Source organism: Amphiura filiformis, chromosome 3 (assembly GCF_039555335.1).
Source record: "Amphiura filiformis chromosome 3, Afil_fr2py, whole genome shotgun sequence".
Classification (NCBI taxonomy): Eukaryota; Metazoa; Echinodermata; class Ophiuroidea; order Amphilepidida; family Amphiuridae; genus Amphiura; species Amphiura filiformis.
Window position 1 is genome coordinate 28,662,928 of NC_092630.1, and position 18,726 is coordinate 28,681,653.

The 18,726-nt window shown below is 38.1% G+C and overlaps 1 protein-coding gene across 1 annotated transcript in view; it reads left to right on the forward strand.

Annotated features, from left to right (window-relative positions):
• The first annotated feature begins 1,772 nt into the window (after positions 1 to 1,772).
• The window catches only part of LOC140148319 (uncharacterized), a 106,158-nt gene continuing 89,204 nt past the window's right edge, over positions 1,773 to 18,726 (forward strand). The window contains 3 exon segments of the mRNA XM_072170227.1: positions 1,773 to 2,025; positions 3,480 to 3,574; positions 3,576 to 3,631. Coding sequence (XP_072026328.1) covers positions 1,831 to 2,025; positions 3,480 to 3,574; positions 3,576 to 3,631 — 346 coding nt within the window. The 5' untranslated portion in view covers positions 1,773 to 1,830.

Below are 18,726 nucleotides of genomic sequence, written 5' to 3' on the forward strand. Positions count from 1 at the left end.
TAGTATGTGCTTAGTACAAGTTGGTGGCATGGTTGCCAAAAAAAAAAAAAGCACAAAGTGGCTCAATTTTTCTCATAACCATTGCATTCTATGGGTTACTACTGAAAGCTGTGGTGGTAGCCAATGTCAAAAAGCCACACAATTATTTTCTTAACCATTGGTTCCTATGGGACAGGAAACAGTTTAAATTTGGGGAAATCTTGAAAAGTCGCCCAATTGGGCAACCAAACCACTGGATTGGTAACCACTGGATTGGTAACCGTGGCCATTGGAGTTCAGTGTCTGTTAGATCAACAATTTGAACAAAAAAATTGTAAACCTCTCGGCATGATTTTTGTTGCACAATAACACCTTCCACCAAAGCATTGAAGATGTGATGCCTAGGGGAATTCCCTGGAGTCTGTTATGAGGGTGAGGGGCAATGACATTTAGGGCAAAAGGTAAATCCAAGAACACTTTGGTTGTTTTCTTATACTAATTAGAAACATAGTTGGAAGAAACATTAGGCCTATGTGCTACGGTGCTGGGACCTATGCTATGGTATGTGGGCGTAATGTTAATACAGTTGTATTATTTCTTTTTGACTATATTAACCAATAAAGCACAGCACATGAGGAAAACACTTTTTTTGTTGAAAAAAAAGAAGTTATAGACCCTCAAAATCAAAAAAGGTTTTTTTTTTTCAAAGCTGGATAAAGAGGTACGTTTTAGTACCTTTACAGTACCGTACCGTAATTAAAATGTGAGAATTTTGCAACCTCGAATAACAAGTACTAATTGGGGTTTATAACTTTTCTTTTGGGGTGCGATTGCGGTCGTCAATACCGCGATCATGTGTTCCTCATGTGCTTAATATTTAACAACATTGTAACACATATCAGGTGGAAGAACTAAGAAGCTGTTGCTGGTTATTATTTTTTTTCTTTCTTTGAAGAGAATATACGTGACTGTCCACCACAAAATGCTTGTAAAGTCGGCCTCTGGTCAATTTTGTTTTATTTCCTGTTTAGAATATATATCATCAGCTTTAAAATTATATCATTTTACTTCAAAAGATATCCAGAAGCGAAGTTATGGTTTTGTTGAGTTTTTCTTCTTCAGCAAAAGGTAACTTATTTCAGTGCTACATATATGTCTATTTCTCCACATGACTGGTAATAAATAACAAACAGTCATAATTGACAGTCATTTCAAATCATCCCCAAGTCAACCAGGTTCAGGAATGTCCTCTCATTGTTAATTGTTAAATCCCACCACTTGGACAGGATTTATCTAAAGCAAACAAAGATTAGAGCTATTTAAGAATTCTATACATAGGTAGAAGCTTATCCTCTTCAACAATAGGATTAATGATTGGTTTAGGTGTTTGACTGGCACTAACAAAGTGAGAAACATGTTGCAGCAACTTGAAGTACATACATGTATTATGAATACAACCTTTATGCACATTTTGCCCTCTAGCTCAGAATACAATTTGCCGACATGACGAGCGATTTGTGGTGGACGGTCACATATTTGATTTATTCTTGTTGTACACTAATTCATAATCTTTCCACATTTACACCCAGGATTGCTTGGAATGGAATATATACCTGACTGCGTGTATGCATAGCAATGTCATTACCGATTGGATTTAAACAGCCTGGAATTATTTTGTAAAAATGCCCCTGGAGGTGGATGATGACAATACATCACATCTTTTGTTGGAAATATAGCAGTTGTGTGTACCATTGAGGAACATGACAAAACCTTCGTGAGGGAGCGCGACTCGGCAGCAGCCACCTGCATTGTATACACCTCTCCGTAGGTGATGCGGCACAGCTGGCCACCATGGCAGGACTAGCGGTGTTCACGTGCCACCCCAGCTCGCATCCGTTTCAGGAACGCCGTGTGACGCTCAAGGAACCGGTGAAGATCGGACGGTCGGTGGCTAAAGCCCGACCGGCCTCGGACAATGGGATATTTGACTGTAAGGTACTATCGAGGAATCATGCACTGATCTGGTATGAGCAGGATTCAGGAAAGGTAGGTTCCCATTTGAAAGTATCAAAATTTTGTTTTGTCTTGTGAGTGCAAGCAAGTCTTACAATGTATGCGCAATACAGAGTTGCCTTTTGTCATTCAATATTTGTAATGCGGTAAAGATGTCAAGTCTGAGGGAAGTGGCACCTGAGATGCTTCCAGGAGAACCACCTGATGGATGAACAGTCTCAATACCCAATGCCTAAGGCTGCTAAGAATCACGATTTTGGAGGCCATAAAATTCTCCCGGATTAAAAAAACCCACAAAAATCCGCAATTTCCCGCCAAAAATGCAATTTTTTTATTTTATTTTTTTGAGAGTCCCAGGACCTAAAGTCAGGCGCTGCCATCATTTAAAAAAGTGGGAAAATAAAGTGTGTTTTTTAAATAATTCGCGGATTTGTAGAGTCCCTTGACCTAGAGCGAAGTACTGCAATTTTTTGTAAATAGGGAGCCAAACCATTTGAAGCAACATGGTGTTTTATAAAAGGTTGACCTATATAGGTTATTTTCTATGGATCAAAGGCAATTTAACTTCTGGGTAGCCAACTAAATCAATCCTCCCAGCAAAGGTTATATGGGGTCAAATTTCAAAATTGTTCAAATCTTGTTTTAAACCCAACCAAAGTATTCCACTGGTCATAAGATTCAGAAAAAGTATAGTTTGACCTACCTGTGATGTACGGTTCTTGCAAAAAGGTCAAAGGTCAAATTTTGACCTCAACCGGGGTCAGCATTGTATAAATGTTCCGATTGTTACCAAAACTCCCTCAAATAGTTCCTCTTGCAAAACCATAAATATTTAAAGAAGTTTGCACCATCTACATACATGTAGGATGTTTTGTTACATACATTACATAACAAAATATATCAAGGTCAATAGAGGTCGTTGATTGACCTCGTTACCTAGGTAACGAAACATTGAAAATGTCAAACTTATCTTTATTTTGAAATGGTTTCTAAAATTTGAGAAATAATGGCAAAAATTTATAAAAAAATTTCCCCAAAAAGCCAAAATGCAAAATCTTGGTTGGTTGGGCCTGTAAAACAGGGTAGTTTTATTTCGTCGCCTCATACAGAGTTTACTTTTACATGTGCATTGAAAAGGGGGAATTTTAGACATTTTAAATGTCACTTGAAAATGCTGCAGGGGTGCTATAGGAGGGAGTGCTAATGAGATCAATACGGAAGACAATAGCAATTGACACTTGAGGTAATTTATCTGTAGATCAGCACCTGTCTGTAATTCAAATTGTTTGATGTTTTCAAACTTCATGAAATAACCCCCCCCCTAATTATTATTTAAATTGTAATTATTTATAACTCATAACTTGGATCAAATGTAGACATTCTACAACAGCAGATGTAGTCAATTATTTAGCTTTCCTGCATGTCTTTTCTTTTGTTTGGCTACCCACACTGCTAATTTGTACTTATTTGGTATTTCCTTTCACCAGTTTTATCTGCAAGACACCAAGAGTAGCAATGGAACATTCATTAATAATCAGAGACTCAGTCGAGGCTCGAAGAGAAACCCGCAAAGGAGATTAATTCGGGGATATTATTCAGTTTGGTGTGGATGTTATGGAAAATTCGCGAAGAGGAGTTGGTAAGTAGTAGTACCATATATGTATATGTGCATGTTTTTAACTTTGCACCCAAGTGGATTGCGTGTGTCGATCCATCATCTAAAAAATTAATGAAGAAAGAAAGTAGCAGGGTGTTTATATACATTTGTACTAGGGCTGGTGTCGACAAGGCTTTTGTCAACAATATTGTCGACAAAGCATTTTTCCTGATTGTCGACAAGCATGGACTAATTGTCAACAAGGACTAGTCATTAAAAATATTAGAGATAAGCTTAAGATGAGCATCATTTACCATGGTAAAAGGTATTAAAAAAAGTAATCATTGAGGATAAGATGACAATGATAGGGTGGATTATAGACTTCATTTTGCACTGGTACATGTAAGTTACCGATTTGAGAGAAGCGGATAAATGGGGACGAGAAAAAGGGGAGAAAAGAGAGGAAGAAGGGGAAGAAAAAGGGGGAGGAGAGGGAGAAAGAGAAGGGAAAGGATAAGTAGAGGGGAAAGAGAAGGGAAAGGGGAGGAAGGGGAAAGAAAAAGAAAAGTAGGGACGATACTGACATCCCCCCCCCCCCCTTGGACTGACAATGCTGGCTATATATTCGCCTGATGAAAAATGACTTTATGCAGCCCAGGCAACAATGTGGTATTAAAGCAGAAATTCTGGAAATGAACCTTCTTTTCAATCCAAACCATCTGTCAAATAAAATGTGTTACATTCATTTCATTTCATTTGGCTGCTGTATTACAGTACATTTAATAAAAATGAAAATGGACAATGCATGTAATATTGTGATATATATTATTTATGATATGGTTGATATTCTATTTTTATAGACACAAGAAATCTGTTAACATTTTAAAAAATTGCAAACTTTGTTATTTTGTGTAATAAAGCGATTGAGCGACTGGTTTTTCGGACTTGATTCCCCGGTATGGAAAAGTAGCTTGATTTTCTTTTAGTAGCCTTGAATGATTGAAAAGATGCTTCAGTTTAAAAGTTGAGAACTCTCAGCCTTAGTAAATTGTTTGATTGGCGTAACATAAAAAAATTAGGGTAGGTCAGTCAGCATTGTTTTACACACATATTTTTATTTTTATTTAAAATTGTGTGGTTTTTTTTTGCAGAAAAGTAAGAAAAACAGTCTAGGGGCGGGCCTGTTTTTAGGGTCGGTCGGGTTACGCCAATCAAGCAATTTTTTTAGGTCTAAGTAGGCTTGGACCAAGGGGAAAAAGTTCTGTCTCATAATTCCTTATTTCTCTGCAAAAATGTGCTTTTCAAATAAATTCCTTCACTGTTAGTCATTGATACATGTATATAGATATGAATATTACATTTATTTCAGCATATGGTTGTACATTAATTTTGTAGGCCAATGTGTTTAAAACCACATGTTTCTATGAGCAAATCACCTAGTGATTGAAAAATAAACTTGACTTGACCTTGTCAGTCACAGGGGTCAAGTGTGTTGAATTATCAACCATGAAAGTGTGGCCAAACCACATGTTACACTGAGAAACCTTGTGGTAATTTGCATGTGATGTGATTCATTTCTGCATTTTATGTTTTCTACATTGATTTACACACTGGATGAATTGTCATGTGATTTTATTTCACATTCTGATAGTGAAAGCATGAAAATTAATAATGGGCAAAAAAAAGTCCACTTTTACAGTACTGGTATTAAATAAATAAAAATTCCTTTAAAAGGGAAAGCAAGCTTCAATGTTTGAATTATTTTGGCATTTGTAACTAAACTTTGCAGTCCCTTCTTGATAAACAAATTACCTCAGCTATGCCCCTCCATAAAAAAAATTAAAACACAATCTCAGAGACCACTCTGCCCACAGAAAAGGGCTTTTTTTGTGGGGGCATCACATCTTGGATGGGAGTGGTTCTCGATCTGAACTTACAAATTATTATTGTATGACGAGGTGGTATTGAATTATGAATTTCAAAAGGGGCTATGAAGTAGACTGTTTCCTGTAATATTTTCAACTGTCTCTGCCCTTGTACAATCACTAAGATCCACAACATGCTCATCTATCAAGGCACAGGTCTTTAACCCCAATTTTGCACATTCATTGAGTGCGTGTCCTGCGTGGGGTTGATTCCCCGTCCCACCACCGTGTTGCGCCCTTGGGTAAGGCGCTTTGCCTCGCTTGCCTCAACCCACCCAGGTGCAATGGGAAGTTGTTCGGGGTAGTCACAGTCGTTGTACTGATGGACCCTGCGCCACTTGTAGGCTGCAAACGTGGTTCCGACATATTCTAATAATGGCGGAATAAATGTAAAGCGCTTAGAGGCTGTTTACGGCATAAAGCGCTATATAAATATCTACATTTATTTATATTTATTTTTTTGACCTTTGAAAACTTGGGTACAAAAACTCATACTCTGCAACTTGGTCAATTTTTGCACTATGATTGTTTAATTGCGGTTATTGAACTATGCCATTAGGATGAGGCCATTGTGGTCCAATGAATGCCAACTATAATTTATTTTGTTGTATCAATCTCAAGTTTGTGCAAGTTGCACTCCTTCCCCACCCTTTCTTTCCCTTGTTAAAATAAATAAATAAAAGTTTTTCATATGGGGCCCTTTAATACATAAGGCCTTCACCTTTTATTCTAAAATTCATTTAAATTTAAAAGTAATAAATCGGAATAAATTTTCGTCAAAATTGATAGTGAGCAGTAATACAACTTTTTTTTAAAAAGAGGTTTCATGGAATTCCAAAAATAAAATGTAATAATAGTAGATTCCTTCCTGTAAAACAAAATCATATCAAATCATGGATATGGTTACGTTTTAAACCTATATTTTGTTTCAAATGAAGGAAAAGGAAAATTATCTATATGCCTGGCTAAGAAGCCATTTACATGTAAATCTTATCTTGTAATCAGATTAATTAATTGATCCTAATTCATCCTGATTGCAAGGTGTAGGGCCTACATACATTACAAACTATAAATACAAACTGTTATGATTTCTTGTTTTCCTTCCTGGCACAAATGTACATATATTTATTTTCAGACCCCCGCCCCAGTATTTCAGTTTAACACAGTCTGTGCAAAACCACAATCATTAATATGCAGCGTTTGTCATTATGTACATGTTCTAGGTTAGTAGAAACCATAAAATAGGAGGACAAATTAATTTTTTTATAGTTAAAATCAGTAATTGTATACACCAACATCCTGCTCATTTGTCTTGATGAATTCACAGTAAAAGAGAATGGATTCTGTGAAGCAGTTTTATTTTAGTGCGAAGTTGTCTCCTGCAGAGTTTCTATACAATTAATTGTGTTTGCCCTTTTGGTACTTGGAATCCACTGGGAATAAAAAATGACGGGGCTTTTCTGTTTTGAAATAATTTCATGTGAAAGAGAGAGGAAATGGCTCTTGGTGATTGATGTTAGAATATGGCTACAGACACAGAGTTTGCTTATGAATAACATGGACTACGTGATCGAAAATACTCACATAGATTTATATATAATTCTTCTTTTACAGGAGAAAACACATTACAACATTGTATTTTGATTATAAACCCTAACTCTTCTTGTGCTTTGGGGGATTGGAAAGGAAAGAAGGAAGGAATGAACAAAGAAGTTGTTTGCTTTGGTCAGGATTCGAACCTGAGACCCCTTGCGTGCCAAGCTCTAGGACAGCGACCGGTAGCCACGGGTGTTTGGCTGGCCCGATCAATTAAACCATGTGTATTATATTTGAAGTAGGGTGATTGTGAATGAACCCATCATCGCATCACATGGAATGCATAATTATGCAGTCTGGTTAGGCAAAAAAAAAGTTGTTTGGTTGTCTTTGACATTTATCTTGTTTTTTTCTTTGGAAATTTTGCCATCCCGAAAACAGTTTCTTGACCCTTTTTTATTAAGTCATGAGTATCTTTGGTCATACTGTAATAAAAAAGATCACGTTTTGGCTATGACCACCTGAGGTGGCAAACTTTGATGAAAGTGTGCAACAATTGTCAAAACTAGGTGTCTAGCCTGTGGTTAACCTGTTGTTAACCCAACATATTGTACACAATAGGGAAATATATTCAGCTAATCCCATTAGCCTCAATTTTTAACAAAAATCATATTTATAATGGAATTTTAACAAATGTTTTTTTGGTATTCAAAATACTAATTCAATATCTATATGGTGCTCTCAGCCACTCTGCGGAACACTCAGCACCTTGCAAAAAGAAAAACAAGAAGCATCAAAACACAGTACAGCAATACACAAGGAACAATAATACAGAAATAAAGGGTTGCATGTCATAAGGTGGCCATTAAATTTCCATTACATGTACATGTTCAAAATTAACAAAAAATGTTTACAGGTATGGACTCACTCTAATAATTAATGCCAATTTAAAACAAGTGTGCATTTTGTAATTATGCTTAATTACTAATTAATTTATACACAGGCATCTATGTAAACATCAATTTTCAAATGCGTTTTTCTCAAATTTGATGTTAATTACAAAAATTATCATAACTTTTTTATTTTTTGAAACCATATGTAAATGTATCAAATTTGGAGGATATGCTTTCAACTCATTTATGCTTCACTTTTAGTAAACATATGTTCATATAGGATGCACAAAAATAAGTCAATTTGAAAATAATAATTCAAATAAGTTTTGGTAACTTTTGGCTATAAAAGTTTCATATAATTATCTCCCAACAATTTTTGAATGCAATGTTGCTGGTGGATATGGTAGTCATTGGTAGTAGCCATATAGATATTTGAATAGTAGCCATAGAACTTGATCAGTTCCCTGGGATCGCGATGTCCAAACAGCAAATGCATCAGCATGAGCAGAGGTGCGAAGTGCCAACACAAAGTCGCGCAGCGCAAAGTCAAGAAGAAGCGTGGGCTCTCTACCCACCACCTCAGTATCATCAGTTAATTGATTGTGAATCTAGTGCAGTGCTCTTTAGGGGTGTTGCAAGAATTATGTGTACCCCCGGGTTGGTGAATTCTCAAAATGGTCTGCCAAAAATCGCTTGCCCCCCCCCCTTGGCTGTGTCAAAAAATCTTGCCCCCCCTTTGTACGTGCCAAAAAAACCTTTGCCCCCCTTTCGATGTGCCAAAAACCTTCCCCCCTTACACATGCAAGATTTTTGGGAACCTGAATTTAAAACCTTAAATTGTCTTATCATATATTTGCGAGCGCAGCGAGCAGGAAATTTTGCATATTTGAACGTGTTCCTGGCGTATTCCCGGCGTAATATAGAAACAGTGCCCAAAATCGCTTGCCACCCCATTTTGACCTGCCAAAAATCGCTTGACCCCCCCCTTTAGACCTGCCAAAAATGCTTGCCCCCCCCTTTGGCCTGCCAAAACATCTTTGCCCCTGCCTATAATTCACCACCCCGGGGGTACACATAATTATTGCACCACCCCTTACTAGATCTATAGACTATTGCCGGGGACTATGATTGCATTCTGTCACATATTTATACTCCCATTTCCACCAGTAGCCCGAATTAATGAAAATGAAAAATATGCAGCAATTCTCACATACATGTAGTACATAATTTGTCCTTGGTACCCTTTTGTTAGTCTAATATTTTACCATACCATCATTGCACTTTTTCTGTGTCTCTGTACTGAAAATTACTAGTGCATGAAAATAAATTGTACTTTTACAACCAGTCAGGGTGCAAAACTCACTCGGCAATGTTTTTCAACTGTGGGTAATATCAGACCATGGAAATAGTAGATTTCCATAATCAGACTTTATACACTGACAAAGCACTGAAAGTAACCTGGATCTAAATGCATTATTCTTTGATCTTTATTAATTGTGCGTACCTGTCCCTGTGTACATGTGCAAGTGTATTAAAGTGCCATTATCCTGGGCTGGTGTGCGAAAGAGCAGCAAAACACCTGCATACATGTAGAGGTAAACAGAGCCACTTAAAGGTGCATGGTCAGCATTGAGGTAAACAGAGCCACTTAAAGGTGCATGGTCAGCATTGTGCGTATTCTGTTTTCTATTTTACATTCAGGCCTACCAACCATTAACCCTAACCCCACTACACCATACAAAACCATACAGCAGAAAATAGTGTATGGTTTTGTATGGTGTAGTATTCTACACACACAAATTAAACTGTATGCTTTTGTATGGTCTAGTAGTTACATGTTCACCAACCGTATGGTTTTGTATGGTGTAGTGTTTAACATATATTAGCTGTGTCTTGTTTTGTAGGCCATGGTATAGAACCAGATGTTTCACTGTTGTGTTGTTTTGTATGGTGTAGTACTGAAATGATATTTGGCTCTGTGTGTATTGATATGGACCCATGCAGAAACCACTACACCATACAAAACCATACAACAGAAAATAGTGAAAGTAGTGTATTGTTTTGTATGGTGTAGTACTCTGCACAAATCAAACTGTATGATTTTGTATGGTCCAGTAACAAACAAGTTCACCAATTGTAGGATTTGTATGGTGTGCTAATACTATATGTAGGATCATATATTACGCCTAAAAATAAAAAAATAAAAAAAATAATAAATTGAATTGAATAAAAAAAAAAAAAAAAACCTCTAGGGTCGGGCCTAATTTTAGAGTCGGTTGGGTTACACCAATATATCTAGCTGATAAACCACAGCACAACTAGGGACATACTTATTATACTGTATTGTCTAGCTGATAAGCCACAGCGCAACTAGTGTCATATATATTATACCGTAATGTCTAGCTGATAAACCACTGTGCAACTAGTGTCATATACTATACTGTAATGTCCAGCTGATAAACCACAGTGCAACTAGGGTCATATATTCTACTGTAATGTCTAGCTGATGAACCACAGTGCAACTAGAATACTATGCAATATCATTGAAATAAGCTACAAATGAATTTTGATGTTATAAAAAATATCATATAATTATTTGTGGTTTTTTTGCAGGGGTGGTAATTAATTCGTAATTAATTCTTTTATTATATTAAAAAGTAAATTATGCTTCACTTTTTGTCAATTGTTTTTGCAGCCCCCAACCCGAAAATTTTAACCAGAATACTATTTTTGGATAATTGTTTGATTTTTTTTTTTTAAATCAATTAATGTTGGGGTAGAATCGGCAAGTTCATTATACTTCCTTATGAACCTCTCGGGAACCGCGAGCGGGAACGCTTCTACCTTGATCCCCATATTTTTGGATATTTTTTTTTGTGCTTTTTTTTGTGGCATCAAGACTGTCCTGGCGCTTAGGCAAGGGTACCACATCCAAGTCCCCCAGGACAATCTATCACTTGCACATTTTTTTATTTTTTTAAATTTTTTTTTAGCTAAGAACTGTCTTGGCGCTTAGGCAAGACGAACGCACATCTAAGTCCCCCAAGACAATTAATAACCTTTTTAAATACCGGGTACAATAATATATACATGCATGCCACAGTAATGAAAAAAACAGCACATTATTTTGCCAAATACAGAAAAAGAAGTGGCCAAAAATACAAATTGTGGCATGAATATGGCCTAAAGATGAAGGATGCACCAGACAGGTCAGCTAATAATAGAAGATCAAGCACCAGTTGGCACCCATACTAGGTTATAAATCGACAAAGCAAGACACTTTGCCCATATGGGGATACGCCGGTCAACGTCAAATGGAAGATCCAAATGACCAAACTAGTCTGTAGTAAGTTGACAGCATCCAGCGCCTCTAACCCTACCATGTAGCTGGAATCACAACTAACCCTTGCCAACTGGAGTTGATTTGGTGAAGAAATGAGAACAAGTAAAAGGAAAGATTAGCTGACCTGTCTCCTCCCACTGAGACAACCTGACACACAATGCTCAGTCCTGGAGCAGTCCACATTTAACCAGTGTGCACTGTGAAATGACTGGTCCTCTTTGCTCTTCCATCACATTTAATCTGACTCTTCAGAGGTAGTCTCAACATCAAGCCAAGGAGCATCATGATGCAGCTGATAGCATTGTGTACCCTTGCAGAAATGGACATTGCAAACAGCGCAACCAAATCGTGAGACGATAGGGTTTCCTGCTTTGGTCGTCTTGCCCACCTTTTTTGCACCAGCAGCATCTCTTTGGATACTCGGCGTCCATCCTTACAAGACCACCATGACCACCGTGAGCATTTGCAGCTGCAACTGGTGCAACAGAAGATGCCCGCTGTTGTTTTTGTGGCACGCCCTCAGCAAATCCAGCGATCAGTCCAACCGCAAGATCGAGTGTAAAGTCGGCATGGGATGAGCTCATATCATCATCATCGCTGTCCGATAAATCATCTGCTGAGTCCTGTGAGTCAATGCTGACGGAAGAGTCGCTATCAAAATCTAGAACTGTTAAGTCTAGATGGGTGTTACCATGACTTCTGGAAGTCCCTGCTGGCTGTGCTCGCCTTGCTGCAGTAGCTGCATTAGCTGCATCTCTGGTCATCTTAAAACAGATGAAAGCATTCACTCGGGCTGCATCCATGAGGAAGAATAAAAGTTGCTTCCACCATTTCTGCGACTTGCGGGCGCATGTGTGGTACGATCTCAGTTGATCGTGCCGATCAACTCCACCCATGTTTTGTGTGTAGCTAATCGCCTGTCTAGGTGCATGAACCGCCTTTTCGACTCGTCTCTGTTGCCCATCTTCCTTTACCTTTCTGGTCAGGGTGTCTGAAGGTTTGCCATATAGTTGGTGAGCAGTTGACAGAAACTGCACCACCTTGCTGTCTTTCCATATCACACAGGTAAGCTGTCCTTTCTGTCTGCCATAGAATAGACCCCGATCTGCCTTTGCCATGGCGGTGATGGTCTTTTGGTCTGGGTTCTTGGCGCTGTTGGATAGAGCCAGTGGCAGCCCCTTGCTGTTTGATTTCACAGCGCCAGTGATGTAGGTCTTCTTTTGTAGCAGCTCTTCAGCAACAGCCACACTAGTGTAAAGCTTGTCTGTATAAAGCCGATGGAAGACGTCGAGATAAGGACTTGTTACTTCCATAACAATATCCTTCATCTTCACTGCTGTGTTGGTTGGAGATGTTGGATGGATCATGAAATTGCACATGTATCCAGATGCCGACTCACAGATTGCGTACAGCTTAAACCCAGCTCTAATGGGCTTCAAAGGCATAAAAAACTTCTTACACCATGCAAGGAACCCCTTATATTTTACCATGGCCTCATCCAGAGCAAGGTCTGATGCAGGATTGAGCGGCGTGAGGCAGTTCCTGTTCACCTCGTCCCAGACATTCTGAATATGAAACAGAGGATGAGCCTTCTTACTGCAGTAGCGGTGAGATTTGTCTTCTATATTGTCAGGGGACTCATCTGGATCCTGGCACGCCAGACATTGTGATAGTCTCTCGTACCGTGTCCGTGTCATGGTCCTTGACACCAGCTGGTTGTGGTAGGCTGGGTGTGATGACCAGTAGTCCCCTTGTGTCGGAACTTTAACCAAGCCCATCACAATCCTCAGGCCAAACCAAGCTCGGATCTCGGCTTCTGTTGTAGGTTTGAACCCGGCCCTCTTCAGCAGCTTGAGGTCCACTTGGCTATCTCTATAAATAGCCAAGATGAAAAAATCTCAAAAACAGCTCTGCTGGTGAAGATGTTTCAGTGATTTTGAAGGTTGGTCCCCTTGGTGTTGGCCCATCAAAGTCCTCGACCTTCACATAGCTCCCATCTGCCGTCCAGCCATCATCATCACTAATGGGAACAGAAGATGCTGGTGGAACAACTCTTCTCTTCTTTTTTTGGCTGTAGCTGTGTTCTCAGAGGAATATCTGTAGTAGGCAGATCCAGCTCCTCACTCTCAGAATCTGTTGCTGGCCTGTTTGTCTTCCTCTTAGCCTTCTTTGCAGGCAGATCCAGCTCTTCACGTGCAGAATCTGTGGCTGGCCGGTTCGACTTCTTCGACTTCTTCGTCTTCTTTGTCTTCTTCTTAGCCACTGAACTATCACCAGGGACAGAATCATTATATCTTCTAATGGCTTCCCAATTTGCAGCACTTCTTCTGCGATCCTCCTCCTCCCGATCTTCTTTAGACTTATTTGCAGTCTGTATGATCCCACAGATCTTGGATTTTGTGAGCGGTGAGCATGCCTGCTGCTTCTTCTTCTTCTTTTCCTCTTCTCCACCTGAGAAGCTTCTTCCTCTTCACTCACATCTTCCATTGCCCTTTCCTCTCGACTTCTCTTCACTCTCCTCTCTCGCTTTTTGCCTAGAACTTCATCCAGGAATATCTCCTGCTCGTTGTTGTGCAAGTTTGATTGCAAGTCTCTAAGCTCAAGCAGACATCTTGACTTGTCTGGATGAGAGTCACGAAGAAAGGGAATGATTTTGAGCTTGGGACCCTATATATATATACTTTTTTCCCGCCATTTTAAGTCACATGATGTATCCTGCATTGCTATTGGACTATTTTCCGCTATATGCAAATTGGGATGATAATATTAAATAACATTCTTTAACATGTAAATCTGCTTTAAACATGTAAATCATCAATGTATCATGTGACTTGGAATGGCGGCAATGGTTATGTAATCATTGCCACCATTCCAAGTCACATGATAGATTGAATTCAGTGAAGAATTTGAATTTACATGTTTTCAATTGAATAAATCATGTAACTTGAAGAAAATTAGCATAAATGGAATGGGTCTTTCATTTTACAGAATAACATTGAATTGAATACATCAGGTGACTTGAAAATTAGCTTAGTGGGAAAGGGTCTACTCTTTTATGCTACACATCACATGACTTGAAAATTAGCATATGGCAGGAGAAATGCCTATATAAACAGTGGAAAATATATAGTGGAAATCATTTTATCATGGACGCCCACAGCGAGCAAGTGCCAGCCGCACACCCTGCACATGGAAGATGCAAGTTCCCCAGCGATACAAAGCGGATTGGAGGCTTCACATTTAGAAGGCCTCATCCTTGTGTCCTATGCTTGGAACATGGGCGTCTAGTGCTCACCCTAATGGGATGTGCGGTTTGCAAGATGTTTTTATGCTGGCGCTGTCACAGGCACTGGCATGAACATTTAAGGTCAAGGGGGCCTAATGTTTAAACTCTTGAAAAACAAAGATTTGGAAAAGAAAAAAAAACACAACAAAAAAAAAAAAAAAAAAAAAAAAAAAAAAAAAAAACCAAAAAAACCACCCTCCCACTAGCCTTTTGAATGAGAGAGCTTAAGGTTTCAGTCCTTTTGCCTCTAAAGCCATGTATGCTTATATTAAAATGTTGACACTCTACAATTGGGAGCAGTTAAATTATAATTGTCTTCTTTTTAGTGTAAACAAACATGAAGGGATTTCCTAGTGTAAATATAATTTAGGTCTATAGATTTAGGCCTACATGTCAAAAAACATAATGCAAAAATAATTAGACTGTAAAATTTAAATCATAATCACTGAATAAATCATAATCTTTCTTTTGAAGGAAGCAAGACTTTTAAGATCTGGATTTAACCAGAGAAGATTACATCTTATTATTGAAATGCTGTTCTTTCCCTTCTTACAAAATACTAGTATGTAAGTTAGTGGTCACTAATACCATTATAACACCTGAACGATTTACTACACTAGAATTTGGTGTACTTAGTATAACAATGAGGATGTCAGAAGGAAGTATATAATGAACTTGCCGATTCTTGTTTTATAGGTCAAACAAATCCAAAAATAGTAATTCTGGTTCAAATTTTCAGGTTTGGGCTACAAAAACAATTTACAAAATAAAAAATGGAGCATAATAAACTTTTAGATACAGTATTACGTATTAAATTTGAATTAATTACAAATTAATTACCCCCCCAAAAAAAAATCCCACACACACAAATAATTAACATAAAACATCAAAAGTCCTGCAGCTTATTTCACTGACACAGTACATAGTATTTACAACTAGTTGCGCTGTGGTTTATCAGCTAGACATTACAGTATAATATATGACCCTAGTTGCACTGTGGCTTATCAGCTAGACATTACGGTATAAATATGACCCTAATTGCGCCGTGGCTTATCAGCTACACATTACAGTAGAAAGAAAATGGCTAGGGATATTGCTACTGTAGGGGTTAGCCTTTGTATTGTTTTTTGTATGGTGTAGTAGTTACCATTAGGAATCCCTGCATGGTTTTGCATCAGCTCAATTCAGCTGTGTGGTTTTGTATGGTGTAGTAGTTACTTACTGGAATACCTTTGTATGGTTTTGTATGGTGTAGTAGTTACTAGGTGAATGTCTGTGTTGTTTTGTATGGTGTAGTAGTTTACTAGTTTATAAATGCCTGTATGGTTTTGTATGGTGTAGTGGTTATCATTTTTAGGCCTGTATGCCTGTATGGTTTTGTATGGTGCAGTAGTTTACTACTTCTAATGCCTGTATGGTTTTGTATTGTGTAGTAGTTTCCCACTTAAATGCCTGTATGCTTTTGTATGGTGTAGTGGTTATAATTTGTTGCAAGTCTGTAAGCAAATTTGTATGCTTTTGTATGGTGTAGAGTTTAAGTGAAATTGTATTGTATTGTTTTGTCTGCCCTGGTGGCTACTGTGAAAAACCAGGTAGGAAGTTAGGGTTAAAACATTCTGTTTTCAACTTTTGAGTCGTATTATTCCAGTTGTTTTAAATAGTATAAATATGCAAAATATTTATAACAAAGGCCCATAATGATGTACGATACTTCCGGTGACACCAATTTTTACTACGTTTATATACACACCATCTTTAAAACATCTCGGTTTTATATTGAGATAAATATAATTATAAGCTTTCTCCTGATACCAAAAAATCAGTTTTGATAAGGAAAAATGGGGCATGAGGCTGTGGATCTGGTCACACACCTCTAATGATATATATACGAAATATTCCTGGGGGAAAATTATGCATTTAAAGGTCCGTAACCCGATCGACAGCATCATCCCCCCGATATTTTTCATTGTTGATGAGGTTTTGGTATCACATAATAGATACTATTTTTCTCATTACTATCCTGAAATTTGACGCCCCAAGTCGATGTATTTCGGAGAAATCATGAAAACATCGGCCTTTACAGGCTACCAATTTCTATACTAAAAGTACTTCGGATTTCTGGGTAGGGAATTATGAATGAATAATCAGTCTCCTCAACAGCTACTTTTGTTTCGCGTCATTCACATTCTGTGAAAAGAGCGAACCACACTAACTGCTGAGGAGACTCCCCGGGAGACTCCAGCTTTACGGCGGTAGTATATAGCTCCAAAAATTCCGTCATGGACGAAGCGGGCTAAATTGCTCAATTTGTTAGCGTGTTATGTTTTACCCATGAGGTACCCGGTTCAATACCCGGTAACAGTTCTCTTTTTCCTCTCCATTTTTAACCCAAAATTTTTTTACATTCATTTGAAATGTACATATTGCAAGAGGAAATATATTTTGTTTCCTTTTTTTTCTGAAATGGTACGAAAAAGAGTTAAAAACAAAATCCGTTCAATACGTGCATTTGCAGCATTGTCGTCAGGTCTGTTTTGTTTTCGTCGATAATAGCATGGCTATTGCCATCATTTATACACAAAATATATCATGAACGATATAAAGACGAAACTGGTTGTGGTTAGTGGTAGGCCTATTATAATTATTAATACTAGTGTCACAACTTAGCATTTGCTTAGTATCGAACGTGACTAGTGGTGCTTGATTGTCATGTCAGTGCACCACGCACGCACTGCACATGACGAAGGGAATTACGGCACATGTTGTTGTTGCTTGCCTGCCCAGAATGCAATTCACACATACCAAGGTATTGGATTGCGAATTTTGCTATTTATTCACATTTACGCTGAAAATGCTCTCGTTTTTTCAAAAAGCAGCATAAAGGAGACGATATTTGATATTATTATGTAGTTTTAAAGACAATCCATATCCAAAACCAATAGGGTTACCCCCTTTAAATTTACATATCTTACTGAAACATTTTTATTACATCCATGGATGTATGTAATCTTGATCCATTCTTGAATATTCGACCCAGCTTGTAAATTATTTAATGCGACTATGACTTCCATATTGTGCAGAATAAAATAGCTATACATTTACATTTGACTTACATGATAAGATCTAAACAGGGCATATAGATGAGATTGCCATCTATTATACATCCATTACAATATTTTACCCAATTGTTATATTATTATCTTACATTCCTTGAGTTCTGAACTCAAATGAATATAATGATTAACAAGGATTATGTGTACAGGGCCTCCCTCTTTGCATTCAAGGCAGTCGTTGTCAGTTAACTGTAATATTTGGTTGAAGTACACTCCTTACCGGTGCATGCATGTCATGCCCTCCCATAGGCTTGCAATGCTAGATTATTCTGTTGTAAACAATATCTTACCTTGCGTACCCAAATTACAATGTGCATTGATCATGTGGATGAAGCTCTAGAAATAAAATTACATGACTTGCTGGAAGGGTGGGATGTATTTGTGTGATCTACATTGTACATGAATTGCATTCAAAAATCAAAAGATGTTGAAAGTAGACTGCCAGCTTCCTTGCATCTTGCATACATGTGCATGATTGCAGGCTTGTATTTCAGACACAATTGTTTGAGGAGGTGTAAGGTTTTGCAGGCAAATTGTTGGAGAAATTATGAGAGTTAGATGCACTATTTAAGTTCAATTTATACGTTACACTAATGAAGAAAAAAGGAAAAGAAACTTGCCTCATTGGATGTTAAATATGAAGGATAAAATCGTGCAAGGAAGCCTAATTTCTGGGTTTGTCAATCATGAAATATATATACATGTATATTATGTGGCCCACCACACCAACAACATTGAGAGGTGGTACATGTAGGCCTATATGGGGGGGGGGGGCACAGTAGCACAGCGGTCAAGATTTCAACTCTTAATTGTGATGTTGCTTACGGTTGTAGGTTCAAGGCCCTGCTGTGTCGCCCGCATTATTCAATGCTGGGAAGATAACAGAAGAGGAGGTGGTGATTCCGCCGTCCGCAGTAACATGACATGGAGAAGTCTGGCCCAATCGCTTAGAAAGAGAGATGTGCAATCAGCCTGTGAACACAGGCTTTTCCCCTTTACCTTTTAGGCCTATTCTTTTTAAGCATATTCAATACCTTCCCC